Source organism: Rana temporaria, chromosome 2, assembly GCF_905171775.1.
Source record: "Rana temporaria chromosome 2, aRanTem1.1, whole genome shotgun sequence".
NCBI lineage: Eukaryota > Metazoa > Chordata > Amphibia > Anura > Ranidae > Rana > Rana temporaria.
Window position 1 is genome coordinate 327,138,321 of NC_053490.1, and position 27,695 is coordinate 327,166,015.

General features: G+C 42.0%; 1 protein-coding gene across 1 annotated transcript in view; it reads right to left on the reverse strand.

The window, feature by feature from the left end:
• Nucleotides 1-757: 757 nt before the first annotated feature.
• Nucleotides 758-27,695, reverse strand: part of WNT2B (Wnt family member 2B) — a 144,848-nt gene continuing 117,910 nt past the window's right edge. Inside the window, exons 3-5 of the mRNA XM_040337487.1 lie at nucleotides 21,080-21,357; nucleotides 9,523-9,787; nucleotides 758-1,921 (exon numbers count right to left, since the gene is read on the reverse strand). Coding sequence (XP_040193421.1) covers nucleotides 1,692-1,921; nucleotides 9,523-9,787; nucleotides 21,080-21,357 — 773 coding nt within the window. The 3' untranslated portion in view covers nucleotides 758-1,691. The remainder of the gene's footprint in view (nucleotides 1,922-9,522; nucleotides 9,788-21,079; nucleotides 21,358-27,695) is intronic.

The following is a 27,695-nucleotide window of genomic DNA, read 5'->3' on the forward strand; positions in this document are numbered from 1 at the left end:
GGGGGCTTGACTTTCACTTTGGTTTGACTTTGCACATTTACCCCGCGATATACAGAGGGACACTGACAGCCAGAGGGAGATGAGTGATGTCAAGGGGGTAAGCTCCCTCCCCCCCATCCCCGTGCACACCGCGCCGTCCCGCGGCTTAACCCCTCACCTCCCGGCCCTGATAATCACTTCACTTCTCACGGATGGCTCCGGGACTTGTAGTACGGAGATCTCCCCTCCCCCACTGGGTCCAGCCAGAAAGTTACAGTGTGTGTAATCCCCCAACAGTCCACTGCACAGCACCGGTCCCTGGATGGGGGGCGCTGTTCCCGGTCAGAGCTCGTCCTCTGATAGGATGACAACACTCACCATCTATATTGAGGAGCAGGAAATGTGTTATCACTACAGACCCCCCCCCCCCCATGTATAATATAAGGAGGAGGGGAGGTGTGTGTTGTGTAGAGATGGCAGGGGGAAGTCATTACCCAGAGGAGAGGATCAACACTCAGAAATCAACAGGTCCTCTTCTCAGACACATAGAAAGAGAGAGAGAGAGAAAGCAATGTGTACTTCTATGGCTGATCACACTGAGCCCCCCACTAGTGTAGTCCATTCCATCCACACTGAGCCCCACTAGGCTGCATTTGGGGACACATGGCTGCATTTTAAAAAAAAAGTATCGGTATTCGGTATCGGCGAGTACACAAAAAAAAGTATCGGTACTTGTACTCGGTCCTAAAAAAGTGGTATCGGGACAACCCTATCTAATACTTTATTCTTTTCCTCTTTATAATGTATATGAATAAATAAGGATATTTACCCATTTTCAGTGATGGGCAAGGAGCACAACAAAATGGGTTTGCAATATAAGTTTAAATTTAAAAAAATATTAAAGCAGTATACACATCATAGAAGCAAGTCTAACAAAATATGTGTGTCACAGTCGTATCCAGAGTTCTCCAAAGTCCAAACAATAATTTGCAAGTCTCCATTTTTAACTTGTGCAGTCAGCATGGGAGCATTTCATACAATTTCATTTAGTTTCTGTAAAAATCCACATGGCATTCTGAGCAGCTTCACGAAGGCTCTTGACTTTATACTATGAAAATATTCTTAAAATATTTTGAAACATAGTCCACCAAATGAAAAATCTAGGCATGAAATGATGGTGTGCACAGCTATATTCTTTCCAGTGAACCATTTTCTTTTTTCTGTAAGTGTAAAACGTCCCATGCATTTGTAGCATTAAACAGGCTGTTACTGCAGGGGTTCACTAATAATTAACAGTTTGAAAGCATCGACAGGAAAAAAAATTCTGATGACAATCAACGTATTCTCCTTTTTTCCCCTCAGCATGTTTATTGCATATTGGCAAAAAGCACTTGCATATAAGAATCAGTCTCCAATAATGATATAAAGCCACACAGCAGGAAAAAGCTGTCAAGCAGTGGTCTGTTGTGTACCACTAGATCAGGGATAGCAGTTAGAAAACCACTTATTTTATTGCAAATTTCTCTCACCAAAAGGGCTGGTTCTTTGCTGGCCTTTGTCATAGGGTCCGCATTTCATCCTGGGAAGTGTAGTCTTGTCTTTAGTGCCTTGCAGAATTACTTAAATAAGAAGCCATGCAACTGTACTACACTTATACCCAGAATTTTGCGGGGCCTGTGACTCCTTGTCCAAAGTGTAGATGTCTGTTCGATTCAAGTCTGATCCAGCCATTCTGCCCGTTTTGGAGCCTTACATGTATGCACATCGACTGTCTCTTCGCATTCCTTACAGCGCACTGCACAACACCAGTGGAATTTACACTCGCATTTAGTGGTTCGGTTAACACGAGTGGTGTCATAGCCTCTACCACAGCACATAACTTCACAGCCGTCTGTCCCTCTGGAGACTTTGTCACACACTCTTCCTGCAGTGCCTAATGAACCTGAAAAACAGCATATTGCAATGTGTTAAAAAAGTGACGACAAACTAATCATTTAAAATAAAAAAATAGGCATGTTTGAAGCGTAGTCCCCAACTAAAATAATTTTCCTTGGAGAGGTACAAGGACAAACTTAAAATTTTCCAATTTCCAAGCTTTCGTTCTCATGTTTTTTTCTCTTATATTGATAATCAAGGACTTATTTATTAGCCTATCTTTTCTTCATTGTCTTCTTAACCTTCCTAATTGCCAACACAGCTCTAAACTACTTGCTGTTAGTCTTTTTGATAGGAGACCAAAATGCTTCTCCAGTCGACTTTGGTTTATAGCAAGGCCAAGAAAGTATATTTCTACGCTTTGATTCAAAATTGTACTTATTGTCTTATGCCGCATACACACGATAGGTTAAACCGATGAGAATGGTCTGATGGACCGTTTTCATCGGTCAAAACCGATCGTGTGTGGGCGCCATTGGTTATTTAACCATTGGTTAAAAAAAGCAAACTTGCTTTAAATTTAACCGATGGATTCCTAACCGATAGGTCAAAACAGATCGTTAGTAGGCACAACCATCGGTTAAAAATCCACGCATGCTCAGAATCAAGTCGACGCATGCTTGGAAGCATTGAACTTCTTTTTTTTTCAGCACGTCGTTGTGTTTTACGTTACCGCGTTCTGACACGATCGTTTTTTTAACCAATGGTGTGTAGGCGCGACGGACCATCAGTCAACTTCATCGGTTAACCGATGAAAATGGTCCATCGGTCCGTTCTCATCGGATGGACTGATCGTGTGTACGCGGCATTATACTGCTGGTTCTGCAGTTATTCCTAGTAGAAATCCTCTGGTTCTATTATGGAGCACTACACAAGGGCACATTGATGAAAATAGGTTACTGAACAAAATGGCATTTTGGCTATAGAATAAATTACTTCTCATTGTCTCTTGTTTTTAGGTTTGGATTGAGTATGAAACGGTAAACATCCTTGTAATTTTTTTTTTTGTTGCTATGTATGTGCCATTGGCAATATTCTAACTTTAGCTTACTTTCCTGAAGGTAGAACAGAAAGTGAGGGAAAGTTAGTAGAAAAGTAGAAGAAAGTGAGTAGAGTTCCCCTCTCAAGTAGCTGTCACCAAAACAGGTGTCTCCTTTAGAAGATTTCCATTCACCTCCTGTTTTAGTGACCACTCTAACATTCTGAATTTCCCATCAATTTCTGCTAGAAAACAATGGTGACAAGGGCAAATCTAGAAAGCGAGTCTCCACAGCAGGCTCACAGACAGCAATAAAAACTCTACAGGGGTTTGAATCCTCACTCCATCCAAAACTAAAAGGAAACATTTTGGCTACTCATACAGTTAAGGCTTCATTTCCACTGGCGTTTTTACAGCCACTGTTGTTAGCCATTTTTACAGCTTAAAAACGCCTGTCCATGTTTATTTTGTAAAAAAAAAAAAAAAATAATAATAATTTTTTTTTTTTTGTGAGCTGCAGCTTTAAAAATGCAGCGGTCACGTTTTTGCGCGTTTTCACAAACTTCGGGACTGGGCGTTCCTATTTGATTGACAGCCTTCCGATCGTCGCATACAGCGCATCACGGGTTGCCGAAAGTAGCCGAACGTCGGTGCACAGGCGCCGTATAGAGCCGCACCGACGTTCGGCTTCTTTCGGCAACTCGTGACGCGCTGTATGCGACGGTCGAAAGGCTGTCAATCAAATAGGAACGCCCAGTCCCGAAGACCATACCCGGAAGCGGCGGAGAACATCTATCTCTAAAACGGTAAGTACTGCATTGATTTAAAAAAAAACACCCGATTGTTCTTCCCGTAATTAGCCTCAATCTAATGTTAAAATGTTTTTTTTTCGGGTGAACCCCCGCTTTAAATAAGAAGCCAGATTCACCCACTTATAAGTAAAATTGAGAAAAGGTGTGAGAGGACCTTCATTAATGTCTCAAATACAGAATAAGATTTGACCCTGCAAATAAATTTGCTAAAATTCATAAAATGTACAAAATGTAGCTCACTTTCAGGGTAAAGGGTATACAAAGCCAACAAGAAAAATGTAATATACTGCTGCCTTCCAATGCTTAAATGTGGTGACTGCATTCCTTTTTTTTTGTCTTGTTTCCTTTTTTTGCCTTGTGATCCAGCCAGTAACGCACTTCCTGTCTTAGTCCCCTTTCACACTTATACGACTTATCCCACGATTTTGGACTTCAAAATCGCATGACAAGTCATTCTCCATGGTTTTCAATGACTCCCATTCATATTGGCACGACTTTAAGTCGTGCCGACTTCAAAGTAGTCCCTGCACTACTTTGGTCCAACTTCCATGCGAGTTGATATCCATAGACCTCAATGTTAAACCCTCAAGTAGCATGCAAATCGTACCTGAATAATATAGACACGATTTCAGTACAGTTTCAGTACAACTTTGTAAGCACAAGCTGTAAGCACAAGCAGCTTTTTGACCCTTGTCCCACCCAATCCTTTCAACATAGTAGCCCCTCCCAAGCACATTTTCTAGCACACATTCACTTCCTGGTTATTCCCTCAGGAACAATGTGCTCCAAACAGCCCAAAAAAAGAGATGTCCTTGTCCTTGTCCTCCGCTCCTCCTCCTCTTCTTCCTCATGCACTGCTACTGCTGCAGCAGCAATGACAACTGCTGTGGCAATATATTGAGTAGCAAAATTTTCTGTTACAACAGACCACAACAACCAGGAAGCAAACAGGAACTGGAAACAACTATGGCAGGGAAAGGAATTACCTCACACCATGTATGTTTTCATTGGTTAATAGCAAAGTTGTGGCAAAGTACTGATCCAAAATCACGGTAAAATCGTGGCAAAATCGCGGACGAGAAATCGCGAGTCGTACAAGTGTGAAAGGGGCCTAAGGATGTTTCCACTCCACTAGGTTAGTCTAATTTCAAACTTGATATTGACAATTCAATTTCTAGAATATTTAAAAAAGCTAAGGCTCTAAAGCTTCTCTGAAAAATGCTTACTACCACTGTATACTATACTTAGAAAGACGATTAAATCAAACTTAGTGTGACTATTAATAATTTCACTGTTGAGCCTAAACTGGTATAGCATTTACAGTGGTGCACAAATTAGCCCACAGCCTTAAAATAAGTTGGCAACAGATACATAAATGAATTGGGGAAATACTGGTAGTACTGTAGAGCAGAATGGGTACAAATAGAGAGCGCGAGAGAGCAAGTTATTTATGTATCTGGGAGGCTTTTTTAAAACCGGCTGCATGCTTTCACATAATATGACATCACTGCTTCCTGATAAAGCAAAGGGGAAATCCCTGTTGGAACACAGTTGACTCAACAGAATGAATACTGTCTGATTGATGCATTTTACATTAGCCGTTATTTCAACTGGAAAATCTGTGCTTGTGACAGATAGTTAATTTCATGATATCTAGCCGTGGTCATCTCGTTTTGCATTTCTCTAGGTACACTTGCTGTGACATAGCCTTGTTGTGTCACATTCTGTTTTACATGACAAAAATGTGTTTAAAATATATTTGGTTCAAGTAAAAGAATAAAAGTTGATTGTCACTTCCTAGTAAAACGTGTATCAGTAGAATTGTGGCTCAGTCAGTCAGTCAGCTTCACAGCTGAGATTTGATACCCACATGACTTATTTCCCCTGCACTGCATGTCATGTCTGAATGGCATCACATTCTTTTCATAGAAAACTCTTTTTCATCTTTCTCTGTGGTCCACCTTATCTCCCTCCAGCAACAGGAAGATTGAAAGGATTAAATGGCCATTAAAACTGTTCCCGTGGGCTACATGCTACAAGCAGGAGGATTGAAAAATCAACTTCTCCTTAGCAAAAAAGATCTTTTGTTGATCTTTACTGTTGTCTTCAACATTTTCCTGTCTGACCTTATACTTACCCTAAATGATCCTGTCATTTCAAAACAGATGGTCCTATAGTTTAAATTACAGCTAGCGTATCTTTAGGTATCCAAATAGGGACAACACTTACACATGTCCTCTACTGCTAAGTATTTAGTGTGAAGGTCATATCAATAAAATATTATTAAGGTTTTGATGCATTTTGTACTTGCAAAGAAACTTACCATTGTTTAATTGATCTTTTGAAAAGACTAGTTGCCTTGCTATTTGCTGATGCAAAGTACTAAAGTGTCGTTAAGCCCAACATGTATTTCTTCATTAGAGGCTCCCAATTACATTTGTCAATTTCTGTGTGGTTTTCTATTGCTGTAAAACCATAACAGTATATAAAAAAATACCTGGTGATCCTGCCTATAGCTTGCCTTTCTTCATTCCCAGTGGCAACATTCTGCAGGCTGATCTTCCATCTACACTAGTGTTGCCACGCTCCCCTCTTCTCCAACATACCCACATGACATAATTTCATAGCAGTCCTGCCAATCCTGGGTCACCAGTCTCATGGCCCCTTACATTTGACAACCTCAGGCAATCACTCTCTACCACTCATGGGAAATTTAGTATGCCACTGGGTCTATGGAAAGAGAGTGAGCGGTACTAGTAGGCAAGGTTGAACTCCAGTTCCCAGCATACTGCACATTTTAACACCTCGCCTACCAGCTGTCCCTGGGTGGGTGGCAGATTTTATTTTTTCATAGCAGCCACTTAGCAGACTTCAAGGCTTAGCCAAGGAGTCCGCTAATCTGGAAGCTGCAGAAAGATGCTGCAATGGCTACAGCACAGCATAGGAAGTTTGATAAAGGGATCTTGAGGGAATAACCGCAGCATAAAAGGGTTACGGTTCTTTTAGGCTTCTCTCACCTAAGGTCACTGGCAAAAAAATGTGCATGCATTTTATTTATTTTTGCCAGTGTCCAGTCACCTCCTCAGTCCTCCTCACTCCCTGACATATGTTTTGCAAATGTAAAGAGATATACATAGTGAGAATTAGCTTTAAACAAGTACAAGATTTGATTTACTAGACTGGTTTCAGTCACTCCTCTCTAGCTACTACCATATATCTGATGTGTAGAGAGTGGCAAACTTTAAAATTCCCTCTTTCTCCTAATTTACTGCCATGCAAATTGGGTAGACTTTGGTTAGAAGTCAGTTTGTGATGACAACCAAATATTCCCTTACGTTAAGGATGGCTGTATATAGATTGGTTAACATGATGCAAAAAAACGACTTTAAACAATTAGGCTTGGTACGGTATGAGAATGAGCGCTTCTAGGTTAAAAAGAAGTCTTCTTTTGCTTGTGCCTACTTATAGTGCACTTATCCTATTTTGTACTTCCTCCCTAACCCTCACACTTTCATAATATGTCATACTTTCCTACAATTTCACTTGTCCAAGGTGCCTAGCACCACACATCATGTGCCCTGAAATCTTCTGAATTCTGAACAATGGTAACCACATCTCTGCCTGACCACGGACTCAGTGGCGTCACTAGGGTTGATGTCATCTGGTGCGGTAAAACATGGCGTCACCCCCCCCCCATTAATTTTGATTTGATTTTGACCTGCTGACATGGTGTCTTGCTAGCTGGATGGGATCTGATGACTGCAGGGAAGATGGCAAGGTGCTGTGACCTGCCCACAACAAGGAGTGTTGCTACAAGGCACTATGGTCAGCAAGCAGAAGACAGTAGCTGAAAAGAGAAGCACTCGGCAGGGGGAGGGCACTAGTGACGTAATTGTTTGCTAGGATGCTGGTGGTCCTAGCAATCAATGATAGCTCTCTGCAGAGATGTGGCTTGCCTGGATCGAGGAAAATCGGGCACTGCAGATTGGAAGGCTGACGGACCAATGGACTATACAAATATATATATATATATATATATATATATATATATATATATATATATATATATATATATATATATTGTTGTTTCGGGAGGTCAGGTACATGGGACACTTGGCATGTATGCTGCCCCTGGGATTAGTCCTCCTGCTGGTCCCTGTTAGCCCCCCCACATCAGTCTCAGCACCTGCCTATGCCTGCTGCACTGATGTTGTTAATAGCTTTCAGCCTGCTCTGAGCCTGCCACTGATTCCCTCAGTCGGAGTCAGTCCAGGAACTGTAAGTCAGGACTTATGCAAGTGCAGCCCTGGTTGTTGTGTAAGTCTGCCTGTGCTGAAAAGGAAAACAAATAAGTCCCTCTATCCTGCAGTCTCTCGAGCCCCTCTGCATGAACTGAATGCCCCCCCTCCCCACCCTTGGAATATGATTCACCACCAGTGGGCCACAGGGGAACATTATTTGTTCACAGTATGCATGCCCATGTATACTACATTATGAAGTTTGAAGCTGCTGACCCCCCTGTTAAAATGATGGGACCGGGCCTAAGCAGCCCTGGCTGTAGACACCCCACTTGTCTAATGGGTCTGAAGGGTGTCTTTGCTGCTGGACACAGCTATATTTTATTTATATATATATATATATATATATATAGATAGCTGTGTCCAGCAGCACTCCCCACTGGTTGGATTGGATTGGATTGGAATAAATACTTATAGAGCGCCGAATGCGAGTTGTGAAACTCGCGTCTAAGCGCTTAGCGGTTATCAGTTATATTATATACAGGTATAGTGGCTGAGTTGCCCACCCTGAGACGGTCTGATAACCAGGGGGGGGGGGAGTGCTGCTGGACACACACATATATATATATATATGTATATATATATATAAATACATATAAAATATATGATATAGCTGTGTCCAGCAGTAAAAACAACCACCCCCCTCTTAGCACTCCACCACAGCAGCTCTGGTCAGCTCAGATGTGACTGGGTGGCGGGCACCATGACACCCCCTCCCCGCCATTGTAAGAGCTCACCTCGGTTTACGGCAGTGGAGGACACCCCCAGCTTGGGGCTAGGGTGGGTGGCTCAGATACACAATACACCCGGGCGGCAGCTGGCGAGGACACACATAGTGTGCAGCCGCGTTGCCCGGGAGGAGAAAAGGAGTGACAGGCTCAACTCAGCAGAGCAGTAGTGAGAGGTGAGGACTTGGAGGAGGAAAACAGAGACAAGAGCAGCCCCAGGCTAAAAAAAAAAATGCCAAAGGGAGCCAGGGCTCTCTCCACCCTCGGGATGGCGTCACCCGGGTGTGGACCGCATCCCCCGCGCCCTCATAGCAACGCCTCTGCACAGACTTACAAAATGGGGTGGGAGTATAGAAAAAACTGCATTAAAATTGCATTTATCCTTTGAATTGTAAACTCTCCTCTGAACCTACACAGGTTTGCAAATGCTTATAGTGCTGTAAACGTGTAATTTTAATATAAATATAATATAAAACCTTTTTTTAAATAACCTTTTACATTTTAGCAACCAAGAACTGATAATGTTCAAACAGTAAAAAATAAATAAACAAGCACATTAAAGTGATACAACACACATAAAAGTGATATAGATTTCATGCCTGATGTAACAAAGCAGGTTTTAACTGATTACTTTCAACAGAGGAAACTTCAGACAACTTAATGTTTTGGCTGCTAAAAGATCAAACAAGACTGCTATGTTTTGCATGTTACTGCAGTAGCGTTTAGCTGGAGGGCATATACAGCTCTTCATGAAACTGTTTCTTTACCCAAGCAAGACAAATGATCTTTACCTGCAGACTTGTCCATCAAGCAGTAATCAGGAGAATTCTCAAAGTAGACAAGGTCCTTTTTTGTGGGTTTTCTGAAGTCTTGATTGGCTACTGTGAAGCTAGTACCATCTTGATTCATGGTGACCTGGATTGCCCCGTTGTATTTCCTTCTGAGATAGTCCCCTGTTTTTCGAAAATCTGACATAGCTCGCCAACAAGTCCTTAATGTGCATGACCCACTGACCCCATGGCACTTACATTCAAGCTTCATAAAACGTTTTACTGCCTGCAGGAAAGAGGATAGGGATTACTGCATAACGTTTACATAGGAATACAGCTTTCGAAGCACTCATTACCTATACAGTACTATGTCGTTCATAATGTCATCGGAAAAGTCCATTGAGTGTGATCGTTAATGAACAAAAACAAAGGCATTGAAACCTTAATCTGTAGTTTAAACCTTTAATCTGTAGTTGGAAAAAAAAAATCAGAACGCATGTTCCAATTTTCCTTAGCAGAAAAAAAATCCTTAATATCCACTTAAAGCAAAGGAATAATAAAGGAATAATAATAATTATAAATAATAATTTTTTTTTGAACTTTTAGAAACATATATAACTTAGAGACAGTGAAATACTATTCCATGTTTTTTTTTAAAATTATAACTCCTACTGTAAAGAAACCCATCTATATGTGGAAGTTAAATCTGTTTTCTTATAATTATGTACGAACAATGCCTTTATGTTTTTCAGGGTGACCTTAATGTAAAAAACTTCCCATAGCTGCACTTCTTTGTACCCTTTCCAGTTCCATGGCATCCTATTTGCAATCTGGCACCCTTAATTGAACTGTGTTCAAGATGGCGTTTTATTGCTTTATTAGGTGCCAAAATGAATAATTATTTTCTTTCTTTTTTTTTTTTTTTTTTAAATAGAAAATCATGCTAGCTTTAGAAATTGCAGATTGAATTTGAATGCTGTTATTAAGTCTATGATGTAGAGACACCAGATCTTTCTCCACAATTGATTTTCTAAATTGTATCTCGACTTTGTTAATTGCTTGTTCTTTTTTGCTTCCAAACACATAACATTGGCCCACACTGCACCTCTTTTTGAGGGCAGTTTGTAAAACTGAATGCAACTTTCAAGGACTATATTCTACTACTAAGGTTTGTTATATGCTAGAACAAAAATGCCCATCAGTTCCCACCAGTGCCACCCATCAGTGCTGCCTATCAGTGCTGATCCGTGCCACAAATCAGTGCCAAGGAAAACAGGTGTATAGGCGCTGCATCCTTCCTACATAAAAGCACTGCCTGGTGCACAGACCTTGAAGCTGCTGACACCTCCAATGTACCAGAGTAGGAAAAAGAATAGTTGGCACTCAGGATGACATCCAAAATAGTATTTCTTTATTAACCGCTTGCCGGCTGCTGCATGACTATTTACGTCGGCAGAATGGCATGCCTGTGCAAATGGACGTACCTGTACAGTATGTCCCCTTTAAATCGTGACATTGCGGGCGCGAGCTCCGTGAGTGTAACCACAGGTTCCACCGGGTGCCCGTGATCGTGTCACAGAGCTGCATAACAGGGAGATGCCAACAAGGCATTTCCCTGTTCTGCCCATTGACAGGACAGTGATCTACTGCTCCCTGTCATTGTGAGCAGTGATCACTGTCATGTCACTTGTAGCCCAGCCCCCCACAGTTAGAATCACTCCCTAGGATACACTTAACCCCTTCCTCGCACCCTAGTGGTTAACCCCTTCCCTGCCAGTGTCATTTACACAGTAATCAGTGCATTTTTATAGCACTGATCGCTGTATAAATGACAATGGTCCCAAAATAGGGTCAAAAGTGTCCGATGTGTCCGCCACAATGTCACAATCACGATAACAATCGCAGATCGCCACCATTACTAATAAAAAAATACCATAAATCTACCCCCTATTTTGTAGACGCTATAACACTGGCTAGTGTCTGTTCCAAATGCAGCCTAATATTAATGATTAAATATTGTGCGCATTGCCTCTACAATATTTTGCTGTATTTTAAGTGAAATAAATTGTATTTTTTTAATGGCTTTGTGAGATATACCCTCTCATTTTTGTTTCTTAAAAAAAAAAAATCTACTTAGTAAAGCTGCTTATATACTGTTCTGAATTCTACTGCTTAAGTACAACTGCGGTCTACATTAAATGGGATCTATAAGTATTTCATTTATTCCACCTTTGTTTATGTTTATCGATTTCCCCTACCAGCATGTTGCGTTGTATTTTACCTTGAGTATATTTTCCTTTTCCAGAGGGTTGATTACCATATTATATTGCTCTATTGACTACCAGCCTCTTTTGAAGATCGTTGGTTTTTGGTCCATGTATCCATATGGCTTGCATCACCTTTAATATATCTATATATGTTGTTTACAGCTTTGACAGGGAATTTACTGCATTCCTGTGTACTATTTAGATACATACTGTATATTTCTTTGATATCTGTTGTAAACTAGCTTATGCCTGTTTTCATATTTTTAGACAGTTATACATAAAGAGTTATTTTCCTGAAGAAGCAAGCTCTGTCTTACGAAACGTAGTGAAGAATACAATCAAGATGTCATAAGTGTAATATCTTATTCTAAGGTTATATTATAGATGGAATTACTATGAAGGGATAATGTAGCCTACTAACCTACTGTCCTTACACTTTACACTGAACACTTTACCAACCTCCATTCGGTTGGAGGAGAACCACTTGGCCTTTAGGAGAAAGATCAAAACCCATCTCTTTTAAGTTTAAAGGAGAACTGGTCAAAAAAGCGCCCAGAGGCGATTCAGTTCGCATGTGCAGCGCTATATAAGTTTTTCACTCACTCACTCACTTATAAGAATGTTAAATTGTACAGTTGTTCACTCTATGTGTAATTTAGGCTCTCATCAGGGATTTTTGGAATGATGCAATAACATTTGGTTGCTTTTACATAAAAACCTTTTTGGTGTGGTACCATTAAAGTCCTATTCAGCTGTGTGCTTTAGCAGTTTTTTTCTTTATGCAAATGTAATTGTAAAGGACGTGGTACCAGTAAATCCATAAAGCACAGGAGGAGGCCTCATTGCCCTTCTCTCCTCAACTTTAATGATCTGCAAGAAAGATAAGGGCATCACCCAGGCATGTAAATAAAAGGATTTTTTTTGTTTGTTTGTTGACCTTCAAGCATATTGCTCCATACCAAACTGAATTTTATAAAAATGATTTTTTTTTTACATGTTTCCTAAGACAGTGCCCTGACCTAATGCTATTTGTTTGGCAATCATTTGCCTGGGTTATACTTTTGCTATTACCACTTGTTGCAATAGCAGCATATATACTTAAAGTGGTACTAAACCCAGTAATATAAAAATAGTGCAACCACCCCCCCGCAGTACCTACAACTTATAAATCAGTTTGTTCCATTAAAATAATACTGCTATATACTTTTTTAAATGATCGACATACAACAGTCACGTGATAAACCGCAGGTCTGCCTGATTGCTGAATGTTCATGTGATTTCACTCTCCTCTGATGAAACTTCCGATGCATTAGTGACCCCTCACTTTCGATCCGGCCAGCGCTGATTGGCGCTGTGCCAATGACATGCCCAGTCCCCCCTCCCAAAAAAAACATACAAACTGAGCATGTGCACTCACTGTCCTGTCCTGAGTGATGGTACAGGAGGAGGAGGATCTGTGCATACAGGATCAAAGAGTCTTTTTACACAAAGCAGTAAATTAACCCCTAAAAAGATTGTAAAGTATTGTTTTTTTTTCTATTTTTCTGGATTTGCACAGAGCAGCCCGGATCCTCCCCTTGTCAGGTGCCCCTTCAGCTCTCCTGGCCCCTCCCTCTTGTTGAGTGCCCCCACAGCAAACAGCTTGCTATGGGGGCACCCAAGCCGAGTCACAGTTGCATGTGTCCATTCAGACACGGAGCCCCTGTTCAGCCCCGCCCCATCTCTCTCCTGATTGACTAACTGACTTTGACAGCAGCAGGAGCCAATGGACCGCTGCTGTGTCTCAGCCAATTAGTAGGAGAGTCACGGAAGGCTGTGGCACTTGTGGGCATCGTTGGAGAGAGATGGGGCTCAGGTAAGTATTAGGGGGTGCTGGGGTGGCTGTTGCACACAGAAGGTTTTTAATCCTAATGCATAGAATGCATTAAGATAAAAACCTTGTGGCTTTACAACCACTTTAAGTTCCACAGTGAGTATAACAAGCATGCTATTTTACATATACAGACAGGTTTTACTGTTGTGGGCTTAGTAACATTTTAAATGATATTAACTAATTTAGGGAATTTCAGATTGGAGTTCCATGATGATTTATTATGTCAACAAAATAGACCAATATGCTTTTCTTTCATTTTAAGCCAATAATTGGCTAATTGGTCATTTTCATTGCTTAATCTGTCAATTATTTACAATAGTTTGACCTTGTTAAGAAATATGTTATGTTTTTTATCCTTGTTGATATGTTTTTTTTTTCATCAAAGTTTTTGAAAAGAACATAGGGCCAAATCCACAGCCAGCGGCGCAAAATAAGTTTTTACTAACTTATGTCATTTAAGTTACGGCGCCCTAAGTTGGTGTCGTAATTGCCGTATCCACAGCGCATTTGCGCCCAAAAGTGCGCCTGCCGTAACGTAAATACAGAGGCGTAAGGCGGGGTTATGGCAAGTGGGAAGGAAGTGGGCGTGCTTCATTGTAATGAGCCATGACCCCATGCAAATGAAGGTCCGGCCGTACTGCGCATGCGCGCACGAATCTGCTGCTCACTGCGCATGTGCAGAACTTTGCTTGGCGCAATCAGTGAGATAGGTAAAAGGCCAAGTGTACTTAGTTTGAGGATCGCACTGTGCTTAACTAGCTCCAGTCAAACACACTTCATTTGCAAAAGTATTTCCCTGTGTTCCCTTCCATGAGCAATTTGCTTCTGCTCTTAGTTTGTCAGTGTTTGTTGGTAAGTTGTGTTTGATAGAGAAGTGTTGGAGGAGTAGTAGATAGTAGTTGTTGTTTGTTTGTGATAAGTGTAATTTTTGTTTGATTGTTTTTGGTAATTTTTTTTTGTTCTGCTTGGATTTTGTGTTTGGTTTTTGTGTGTTTGTATTTGACTTTGTAGTAGCTGTCTGCTTGTGTGTGTATTTTTGTGTGTTTGTCCTGTTTGGCTTCTTGTTGCTGGGTGGTGTCTGTGATGGCCCCCAAACGCAGGAAGCTGAATTTTTCACATGTTGAAAAGCAAATCCTAGCCAGGTATGTCATACAATATGGAAGATATCTACATGGGCCTGATAGCCGGAACACCTCCCCGGCCCAAAGGAAGAGGATATATGCCAAAATCACAGATCACATAAATGCGGCGGGGGGAGGGGAGACGAGGACCCCCGCTGGCATTAAGAAAAAGATCAATGATCTGAGGAGCGTGGTCCGCAATAAGGTGGCCAAGCTCACTGCGCATAGGAGGGGCACTGGAGGAGGGGGACCATGCCCCATCCGGCTGACTGAGGAGGAATGGGCAGTGGCCCGGTGTTTCGAGCCAGAGCAGGTGGTGGGCCTGCCTGGTTATCAGTCTGATGTTCCTGTGAGGCCAGGTAAGGTTTTTTTTTTTGTTTTTTTGGTGATTAGCATGTGTGGGTGGGGGAAGGGAACATGTGGCAAGTGTGTGGATCCTCAAACCTGTGATTGTTTGGTGTCTTCCACAGATGACCAGGAGATTGCTGGGCCATCAGGCCAGGCTGCTGCACCACCCCAAAGACAGGAGGCTGCTGAGGAGTCCCCAGGGGAGGGGAGTGGCCAAACCTCCCCTCATGAGGAGGCTGAGGGGGAGGAGGATGAGGGGGAGGAGGATGAGGGGGAGGAGGAAGAAGATCTCCAGATTGGCCGGGAAATCATTATTGCCACAGATCTGATGACCTTTGATGATACCCTTGAGGCTAGCCTTGAGGCTCCCCTTGAGGCTACCCCAGAGGCTCCCCTTGAGGCTCCCCTTGAGGCTACCCCAGAGGATCCCCCAGAGGCTGGCACCAGTCAGGCCACCATCAGGGGTAGCCCCTCCCACTCCTCCCACAACATGCCGCAACCCACAAGGGTCACTCTATCCCCTCCTACCTGGCCACAAGCCTCAGGGGCAGGCAGGATGGCGACCCAGGACACCAGGGTGGGGTCTGAGCATATGCCGGCCAGTCTGCTGAGGGACAATGCCAAGCAGACCCGCAGTCTGGGTGACATCAAAAAAACTATGGCCAAGATGGAGCACAGCCTGGATGTAATGAGGGAGTCACTCAGTGATGTGGCCACCAATTCATTGGGTGTCATCACCTGTTTGTGGTCCCTGCATACCGCCACAACAGGCGTGGGCCAGGAGGTGACTGCCCTCACCCGGGCTGTGCAGGACAACACCCGGGCTGTGCAGAAGAACACCCGGGCTGGCCAGGCCAATACGGCTGCCATCACTGCCTGCCTGACCAGGATAGCAGTGGCCTTGGAGGGCAGGCCAGCCGGAGGTCAGACACCAGGGGAGGCTCCTCCCTCCCCTGTTCCCCCCCCCAATGAAGATACTCCCTCCCCTGCTCCCCCCCCCAATGAAGATACTCCCTCCCCTGCTCCCCCCCCCGTGAAGATCCTCCAGGTGGCCGTGCCCGTGCCCGTGCCCCTGCCCGTGGGCAGCCTAGACGGAGCACTCGCCGCCGGACTTAAATACCAGGGGTACTTTTTTTTTTTGATTTTTTGATTTAAAACTTTTGGTTATTATACTGTACTTATGATTTGGTTTATGTGTGTGAATGATGTGTGAATGTGGGGGGGTGGCATTCCTGACAAAATAAGGGTGTCCCCCTCAGTTTTGGTGGAGAAGGGATCCCCAGGACCAGGGAAAAGTCATCCTAGGTTCCTGAATGGTGTATGAATGCACAGTGACATAATTGGAGCCGTGGCGGGGCGTTACTGCTCCCAAGTACCAAAGGGGGGGGGGTACTTGGATCTAATCCAATTCGATGTGCATGTGATGTGTTTGTGCTAGGGACCACAGTGGTGTGCATTCATGCATTCTCATTGTGACATAAATCATGTGCGTTTCCAGAGACAAAAACATTCTCAATGTGTCATTAAACATGTGCGTTTACTGTGCAAAGCAACATTCTCATTGTCACATAATTCATGTGCGTTTGCAGTGAAAACAAATAATAACATTGTCACATAATTCATGTGCGTTTGCATCGGAAAAAAAAAAAAAACATTGTGACATTTTTTCTGGCCATTTACTGAGAAAATATGCCTTCTGCCAGGCGTCTCCTGGCTACTGTGCCCTCAGTAGACCGGGTAGAGTGGGCTAGGGGGGGATTGCCTGGGTGGGGGGTCAGGTCAGCACGCAAGTTAATCTCCAGTCCCCTTCTCGTTGCAAAGTTATGAAGAATGCAACAAGCCCCTATTATTTGGCACACAAAGTCTGGGGAATACAGCAGTGTACCCCCTGTCTTGTCCAGGCATCTGAAGCGGGACTTCAGCAGGCCAAAAGTACGCTCCACTACTGCCCGGGTGCGAATATGAGCCTCGTTGTAGCGTTGCTCTCCTGGGGTTTGGGGGTTCCGGAATGGGGTCATCATGTGAGGGCCCAGGGCATATCCAGAGTCACCTGGAAGGCAAAAGACAGGAGGATATTAGTCATGCATGTGCCCCATGTGATGTCTGCATCATGGGGGGGGACATACCTGACACACATGTCACTCACCAACCAGCCAGCTGTCTCCATACACGTTCTGCTCCAATTCACGTGCTATGTTGGTCTGCCTAAAGATGTAGCTGTCATGGCACGAACCTGGAAATTTGGCACAGACATGCCAGATGAGGCCATGGGCATCCACGATTACCTGGACATTGATTGAATGCCAGTTTTTTCGATTCCTGAACAGGTGCTCTGTATCATGGGGGGGCTGTAGTGCCACATGGGTACAGTCAATGGCCCCGATGGTCCGTGGGAATCGTGCAATCTGATAGAAATCAGCCATGCTCTTCATTCGCTGGTCCTCCTGGGTGGGCTTTTCAAATTGACTGCCCATGCGTCTCAGTATTGCAGGGACAACCTGGTGCACACACCTGCTCATCGAGGACTGTACCATCCCAGCCAGACCTCCACATGTTCTCTGAAAAGACCCAGTGGCCAGAAAATGCAGGGTGGCCATAACTTTAATATGAGCTGGCAGGGCATGGGATCGTTGGGTTGGGGTGTTCAGATCATCCTGCAGGATCCTGGTTAAGTCCAGGATGGCTTCCTGGTTTAATCTGAAGTGGCCAATGACCTCAGACGCAGTCATGCCAAAGAGATCTTGGCGTGGCCGGTAGATCCTCTCCTGTGCCCTCCTCCTCCTCCTCTGTGCCCTCCTCCTTCTCTGCGCCTGTAAAGTGGCGAGTGCCGTTATTATCATTGATGGCCCAGGCATTTTGGCAGTCACAATGAAGTGTTGGCAGCTCTTCCGAAATCGTGTTGCTTCAACAGACCTTTACAGGGCTGGTGTAAAATTAGGGCTGCTTTTATAAAGTCTAATTTTGCTCCAGAAAACTAACAGGTGCGCACAGGGCGTTATCTACGGCGCACAGGGCGTAATCTACGGCGCACACACTTAATTTTGAGGATCGCCCTATCTCCCTCATTTGCATCTTTGCCTATCAAATAAAGCGGCGTGACTAGCGTAATTTGCGTCAGAGGATGCGCCAGAGTAATTATTTTAAGTAGGACGTAAAAACCGGATTTTTCGTTTTGAGGATCGGGCGCAAAGATACGCACGGAGTAAAATTAGAAATCTCGAGTTAAGTCGGCGCATCTGCTTTGTGGATTTGCCCCATAGTTTTTTTTTTTTTTCAAAGTATTTACCATACAGAAAGAAAAGAGAACTGCATAGAGAACATATTGTAAATGTATGATGACTTTGATTTTCCACATGCAGAGATATCATACAAAGACCTCAATTATAACCAGAAGTTATAATATGCTTATGGTAAACATTTTTATGTAAGGTGAACATTAAAGGGGTGGTTCCCCCTAAAACAAAATTATAACAATACATTCGGATGTCTGCTTACACTGCGGGTAGGCTGGCTTTTGTTTTTTGTTTTAGTACATACCTCGATATCGCCGTTTCCTCGCTTGGCGGTGGGCGTTCCTAGTTGATTGACGTTCCTCAGACGGGCGCATACTGCGCGTCACGACTTTCCGACAGAAGCCGAACGTCATTGGCTCTATACGGCGCTTGCGCAGCGACGTTCGGCTTCTTTCGGAAAGTCGTGACGCGCAGTATGCGCCCGTCTGAGAAACGTCAATCAACTAGGAACGCCCACCGCCAAGCGAGGAAATGGCGATATCGAGGTATGTACTAAAACAAAAAAACAAAAGCCAGCCTACCCGCAGTGTAAGCAGACATCCGAATGTATTGTTAGAATTTTGTTTTAGGGGGAACCACCCCTTTAAGGCATTCACTAACAGCTTGTACACACAACAGATAAACCCACTCCAAATACCCCTGAAATTCTGACCTCCAAGTCGCAAGTGCTTATTCCTCCAAAGCTATTCTCTCTTACACCAATTAGCAAACCCATCTATTCCAAATTCTTTAGAGCTACCACTGTGGGTATAGGGTAAACTTTCTAGATACAGGATAGTGCTCAGCTTTTTATATCTAAAGTCATGTTGTGAGCAGTTGGGAAGATAGCCAATGTTGTGCTATAATTTTTCTGGCCAGTTACAGGACTTTAGTTACTGCTATTTCCAAGTGTTGGTCTTCAACTGGGAGTTCCAAAATGCCTAATGCCCCGTACACATGTGCGGGATTTCCGACAGGAAAAGTTCCCATCGGAATTCCCAAGGGGAAAGCCGAGAACCTGCTCGGTCAGTCTTTCCCCCTACACGAGAGGTTTTCCTGACAGGAAAACTGCGATGGAGCTTTGGTCGGGAATCCTGGCCATGTGTATGCCCCATCGCAGTTTTTCCTATATGAAAACTGCCAAAAACCGCGGGCAAAAGTCTGCCGGTTTTTCTGGTGGGAAAAAAGAGAGCTGGTTCTCTTTTTTTGTCTGGCGGTTTTTGGGCAGTTTTCCCATCGGAAAAAACGTCCGTGTGTACAAGATTCTAATTTGTTGGTTCAGGGGAGGATTGAAGATGAAATGCATATTTAATACTATCAGACACTCCCTGCCAGTAGCAGACCAAATTGGGGCATTTACAGAATATGTGAATGAGATCTCCCTGTTCAGAAGTCAATTGAGGGAACAGTGTTGTCCAATGTAGTAGGAATAACTAGGTAAGTCTAAAGTGTGTCAGTGACACAAACAGTAACTGTGACAAATGGGTACGCTACCTTTTTCCCATATGTCTGATCCCTCTGTCAATTAGTTTTGTTAAATATTTATTATCCCACAATAGGGAATATTTATTGAAACTCTAATATTTAAGGATTCATATTATAGTTGGAAAGTAGCAAAAGACGGATGGACGGCCGCACACCAGAGAACTCTTGAGTTGTCTTTATTGAAGGAACATAAGCAAACACCGCAAATACACAGCAGGAATCAAAAACAGCCGATGCGTTTCACACTTAGTTAGTGCTTATTCATGGCCATGAATACAGACAACTCAAGAGTTCTCTGGTGTGCGTCCGTCCATCCGTCTTTTGCTACTTTCCATTGCCTAGTGCATTGCCAGCACCCACATCCACCTGGACTTATCCACAATTGCACTTGGGATTTCCCTGGAGCGGTGAACCCCACCTCGCTCATATTATAGTTGGGTGATGTTTATGTTTTAGAAGAGCATTAGACTCCAAGCGTTGAAATGTCATCTTATGCTTGTTGGTAAGATAACTAAAGCACTCCATATAGCACCAAAAAGAAAAAAAAATAAGGTTCTTTCCACAAAGTGAGTTGAAAAAAAGTAATAAATATAGCTTAAACTATGGATTGCTCTGGTAACCATTAATAATTATTGAAATTATGAATGACAATGCTATTGTATTAGGCAAGCCAGGAATCTAAAATATCCAATTTGCAGCTGAAACTACAATATGGGCATATGAAATTTGGCAGATTTATGTCTCCCATAACCTCTCTCCTCTTTAGATGTTATCTTATGACTCCCTTTGAAACCATAACTGTTTATTCTCCTTGAGCTAGAGGACCATAAATTACCCAGCATCGAAATATATTTATGGCACAAAATATTTCTGCTTTAACCTCCAGTGGTTTCTTTCCAAACACCGTTACTAGTTTTAAAAGTTTAGATCTGTTTTCCCCAGAATAGGACACATGTACACATCTGGAACAGGGAAGGGGCGATGTTGCGTTCTGTACTTCTATATATTTATTTTTTATTGGTGTCAGTGGAGAGAAACTATAAGCTTGATGAGCCATTTGGTTTAATTCCTAGATAAATCTGCTAAACAGAGTATTCATCACTATTGATCACGCAAGATGATTTATCGACTTTGTGAAACATTCCTGATCACTGTTTATTTAGGGAAAATAATATTCACAAAAACATAATATAAAGATTTAGAGGGACTCACCATCCTTCCAACGCGGTTATTGTGCAAATTCATCAAGGCTCGAGCATCCCTTACTTTTCTTTCCTTGGCATCCACAAAGTCCTTGGCAAATTCAATTCCAAAATCAATGTTGTCACTACATCCTCCCCAGTCAAAGTCTCCTTTTTTGTCTTTGGATCGCCCCCGTTTTTTTGGATCACAGCTGCAGGATTTCAGTTCACCTTGGCTGCAAGCTCTAGTAATGGCAAAAACAACACCAGCATAGGAAATTGCATAGACAAATGCTGCTTCTCGACTACCTGCAAAACAAACAAAAAAAATAAACACAGAAAATGTGGTTATTTTTATGTACTGAAAAAAATCAGTCTGATTAATTAAAAATTGATTGTGGAACCTATGGCTTTCCTGGTAGTTTTTTTCCCCCCCAAGTACCGTTTTGGGCTCACAAGGGTCCGGAGGAAGTTGACTGTCACAGAAAGTGAAAACTTGTGATTTTGAAATAACCATATATATAAAACCTTGTAAGTGTTACAGGTTTTTGAAACATTTTTAATAGCATTATGGATCTTATGAATACAAATATAAAGTAAGAATTGTTTTTTTTTTTATCTATTTTCCATATTTGTCAAAAATATTCTTAATTTGCTTCTTTTATATTGCACTGCAAACCAGTTATGGACAGTAAACGCTGTATATGTAAACCAAACAAATGGCACCAATTGCAAAGTTCACTACTTCTCTAAGACCCCTTTCACACTGTTTTCAGGTGCTTTAGCGCTGGAAATATGTGAGATTCCTCTGTAGCGAGGGGTGACAACAGTGCCAACTGGCACGTGAACTGATGCACCTAGGGTGGTATCAAACATAAAAACAAAGTCCAACAAAAACTCCTAAGTGTGATGATCCGAGGTATGTAGCAAAGTTCATCAACATCCACAAGTCATTCAAGTGAAAAGGTGAATAAATAGAAAAAGCGTGACTCCTTTAACGTGACAATCCCATCACCGGAAAAAGTGCAGGCTTACCGGAACTTGTTGACCACTGGTGGCATATGCCAAAAGAGGTCAGTCAAGGCTTTATATGACGATTGTCAAACAGCAATCCTTGGCAGGAAGCGTAGGTCCAACTGGTGGGTAGGTCCTTATATGGAATAGGTCCCCAGGAGTAAGCCGGAAGCTATACTGATGTTGGTATCCCAAAACCAATTGGCTCAGTGTGTTAGTGGTGCATAGAGAAAAATAAAGAGAAGTGGCCACATAGCGTAACTCCGTATAAAAGAAAAAATACGTGTTTATTCACAGCTAACAAACTTACATTTGGCTGGAAGTAAAAGACCCCAGACGATGTGCTTTTGACCACGAAACGCGTCGGGAGGACTCCACTGTCGCCCCATTTACATGCAAGAGCTCTTTTACTTTCAGCCAAATGTAAGTTTGTTAGCTGTGAATAAACACGTATTTTTTCTTAATACGTGTTTCATCAAATGTATCTGCCAAATAAACCACAAAGAAACTATAAAACTATCGGTTGGGGTTGATTTACTAAAACTGCAGAGGGCAAAATCTAGTGTAGCTCTGCATAGAGACCAGTCAAGTTCCATTTTTTTTTTCAAAGCTTAATTGAACAAGCTGAAGTTAGAAGCTGATTAGCTATCATGCAGAGCTACACCATATTTTGCACTCTCCAGTTTAAGTAAATCAACTCCATTGCATATGAGAGCAGTAGAGAAAGCAGCAGAATTCAACAATTTAGTGCTGCGGTCCTATTGACTTATATGTTTCCTTTAAACGAGCCCCCTATCTGATGTGGATGCCAACCAAGGTATTTTTAATCAGTCACTTAATCCAATCCTGCATCTTATTGCCCATGTTTATGTAGACCAGTGGTCATCAACCCTGTCCTCAGGACCCACTAACAGGCCAGGTTGGCAAGATAACTGAAATACATCACAGGTGACATAATTTGCTGCTCAGTGATTGCAGTATTCTAGTCTGCATCTCCCCAAGGTAATACTTAAAATCTGGCCTGTTAAGCCCCGTACACACAATCGGAATTTCAGATGGAAAAAGTCAGACGGACTTTTTCCATCCAAAATTCCAACCGTGTGTATGCCCCATCAGAATTTCCGATGAATTCCATCAGAGTTTACATAGAGAACATGTTCTATTTTACTATGATGGAATTCCGTCGGAAATTGACGTTGAGCACCACTGATGTAGACAATGACCATATAAAATAATTGGGGCATTGGCTACACCTCTCTATTCAGCCTGGGCAGCCACAACGATGCCAGCGGTTATTAGAAGGACGGTTTAATAAAAAATCAGTAGTGCAAGTCAAACTATGCATGTCTATTAAAAAAGGCACATTTATGTTTCTGTGTCTCTCTCTGATCATGAACAAAAATATAGCATTATCAAAATGTTGTCTCTGTATAAGCCGAGAATCCTTCACTTAATACCTAGGCAACCAAATTATAGATGAAGGCTAAATTCCAACTGTGATTATTAAAATGCTGTCTTGGCATATCAAGCCTACCAGCACACATCATCTATAAATTATTATAAACCCAATGGAGCAGTAATATTTATATAACAGTACTAATGTATAATTCAGGGAAAGGGAACCTTTCAGAGGAAGAGAAAGAAGAGAGAGGTTAGAAACAGGTAATGGAAACATCTGCTCTATGATGGAAATATATGCTGTAGAACAGCAATGGGTACATTTTCAGTAGGAGTCCACACAACACAAATGTGGAATGGCCTCTCTTGTGTGTAGTAATATGTCCTATTTGGTCTGGAATTATGGGTTTCACATAAACATGTTCTGCTGACAGGACAGTTGTCTAATGGCCATAAGGATATTAACATGTGCAGCTGGATACTACTGGTTAGCACTTTATGTATTTTTATTAATTTTAAAATATGTGGTCATACACAATATTTCTCTCTTGAATATAATGCAATACAGCTGTGGAGCATCTTCCTATCTTCTCCTGGGGAGATTCACTCAACTGATTGGCTTTTATCTTCTACCACTGAACATCCTCAGGAATCACAGATCTCAAACACCCCATAAATCCATGCAAATAATGAAAAAAAACTCCAAGCCTCTTGTGGACATGGCATAAGATGTTGTTTAATTCACAGATATTTAAAGAGTTTCAAAGAGTTGTGAAATCACAAGAAATGAGAAACATGAGGGTATCAAACCTACCTGTCAAGTCTAAGAACTGCATTTTTAAACCCCTAGGTTCTGGAACTATATATTTCTCCAGGAAATTAAAATTCTGCCTGATAGGGGAGATCATTTAACAGCATGTTTTAAGACAATCTCAAATACTTACCAAACACATAAACCACAGGAGAGAGCTTGTTGACAAGTCCTATAAAACTGATACATGGATTCCCATTACCCACCCACTTATTTTTCCCATTATACCATAAAGCATTCTCGATTATGTCACTGAGAAGAAAAGAGTTGGCTTTGCATATGGGACACACTGGCACAGATTGGTTTTAACTGCACATGAATCACCTCATAAAGAGTAAAATGTGTACAAAGATGTGACATTATTTTAACATATAAAAACGAAAAAATATTCCCATTGTCCAGTTTACATTATTTGCACAGTTATTTATTAGCTCACCAATAATATATTTAATATTCATAACCATAGAAATCATTAAGACCATGTACTTTATTAGAAGGATGATGAGTTATAGCTGCTAGTCTGTGAAGTTCAAATGTAAGCCTTATGCCGCGTACACACGATAATTTTTCGGCATGAAAAAAGCGTTGTTTTAAAAAAAATGTCATTTAAAATGATCGTGTGTGGGCTTCACATAATTTTTCGGCTTCTGAAAAACAATTCTTTTTTGAGCATGCTGCATTTTTTAACAACGTTTTAAACTATGTCGTTTTTCGGGTTGTAAAAAATGATCGTGTGTGGTCTAAAACGACGTTAAAAACCTGCGCATGCTCAGAAGCAAGTTATGAGATGGGAGAGCGCTCATTCTAGTAAAACTACCGTTCATAATGGAGTAAGCACATTCATCACGCTGTAACAGACAGAAAAGCGCAAATCGTCTTTTACTAACACGGAATCAGCTAAAGCAGCCCCAAGGGTGGCATCATCCGCATGGAACTTCCCCTTTATAGTGCCGTCGTACGTGTTGTACGTCACTGCGCTTTGCTAGAGCATTTTTAAAAAACTATGGTGTGTGGGCAACATCGTTTTAATGATGAAGTTGGAAAAACTTCATTTTTTCTACATGCCGAAAAACGTTGTTTTTGTTCATGCCGAAAAATGATCATGTGTACGCGGCATACCAATTCTCTCATCACTGTATTGCCATAAGTCAATAAACCCCTTTGTTTTACTTCTTTACATGACCAGGAAAGCCAGTGTCATGTTTACAAAAAATGTGTTTTTTAAAGCTAATTTTCATTTGCAAATACAATTTTCACTTAGCTTAGTGAACAGGGTGAAGTTGTGCTAATTTCAATCATCCAATCATGTGCATGCAAAAACTCCTTTCCTTTCCTTTATTTTAATTGTCCTTGTTTATATAGTGAATTTTCACTTAGCTTTACCTCATTCACTAAGCTACAGTATATAAAAATTCACTATGTAAATTTAACATGTACTATTCCTTTAGTAAATCAACCCCTCTGTGCAGTGCTGGTTTTCTGTCAGAATAGCAAACACATCAGATTAGGTAACGTAAGTGACATTCCGTCAGCTGCGCATGCGTTCCACCGCTACCAGGTTTGCTAATCTGACAGAACACCTGCAGTCAGAAGCCGGGACATCTTACTACACATGTGTCTTGAATATCAGAGTAATTTTTGCAATAAAGTGAGCATATATAAATAAATATAGTATATTGACATCTGTAATGCTGTTTTGATGTTACATTTTGAAAGAAGCTGAACACCAGCAATAGGAAGGTGGCAGAGGTCATGTTGGCACACCCCGCACTGCTCCGCGCTAAACCTTTAGGCTTTCAAAATGAAACATCCAAACAGCATCACAGGTGTCAATATACTATATGTATCTATATACGCTCACTTTATTGCTAAAATTACACTGAGATTCGAGACGTAGCTGGGTGTAGCAAGATGTCCACTTCCACTTTTCTTTCAGAATAGCGAACCCATCAGAGCAGTGGAAAGCATGCGCAGCTGACGAAACATCACTTCTGTTACCTAATATGATGGGTTCACTATTCTGACAGAAAACCAGGACAAAGCCAACCAGTGCCCAAGGCAAAAATGAGAAACTGCAGCCCCCACCTTTCCCCTGGTTGAGTGGAGAAGGGGGCGGGATCAATAGTGGCAAGCGCCAAAATATTTGCCATGGTCGTAGCATGGAATGAAATAGTTCCAGCAAAAAGTTTAAAACTGGTGCAAAAATAAGGGGCTAACAGTGGCAAAAGAAAAAACATCCCTGCGTTGGTGGTGTCACTGAAAGGAAAAAATTTCCCAGAGTTAGTGGTATCACCAAAAGGAAAAAATGTCCCTGCATTGGTGTTATCACTGAAAAGAAAATGTGCCCCTGAATTGGCGGTGTCACTGAAAGCTGCTGCTTCTGCACTGTTACTTGAGGCATGCTGTCACTTGTAAACACAGACGCCGGCACAGGGAGCCAGCTCCTGTGTTTACAAGAAGTGACAGCGAGAGCACAGGGCTAGTACTGAAAGTGGTGATACCAGGTATCTCAGCACTCCAAATAAAATGCCCTGCTGACAGGAGTAATGCTGCAGTCACTCCTGTCAGGCAAAGGCAGAGAGAAGGCAGCAACTGGAGCTCCCAGCGCATGAATGAAAGGATGGTAAGTATATACTGCTGAGGAGAGATACGATAAAGTAAACCTGTTGCTTGTTAATGTATCTGCAAAGTACAGGTGCACTTTAAAGCAACCCTATTTAAATTTGAAAAAAAACAAAAAAAAAAAAACATTTTATTTTACAGCTTATCCGGGCTTATGTAGAGAGACATTTAGAATCTTTCTGCACTCTCCTGGGTTAATAGAACCCTATGTGACGATCCAACTGCTGTGTACAGTATATAGCTGATTGAGTGAACAGAACCCCCCACCTCCTCTTCCCCTTATTCACTTGCATTAGCCAATATTCCCAAGTAAGCAGCTGTAAAGAATTCCACTTTGCTTCAAAGCCCAGATTCATTGCAGTCAAAGCTTGGATAGACAGACTTTAAATGTGCATACCATGAGCATAGGGCAAGAGCAAATATCTGATTTTATCACATCATTTTATAAATAAAATGGAATATGGTTGACATCTTATTTTTAGCATGAGCTCTTTGGTTCTAAACATCCAAATTAATGGGTGTTTTTCCAGACAGTGTGACGAGATCAGAGACATTTCCTGTACATGGAGGAGTCGTCAGCATTGACCGTATGTGTACTATTGAAATTTATACATGCAAGGTTAGTGTATAATGATTATATGATGTATCCTTAAAATTGGATGCATTGAACTTTGGAATTTTACACATATTATGACACATTAAAGGTTTACTTGTGCTGGTGCTTACTTTCTAACAGATGTAACAGAATTTATTTAATTTGAAATGCCAGGTTTGTAAAAAAAAAAAAAAACTTCACCCAAAA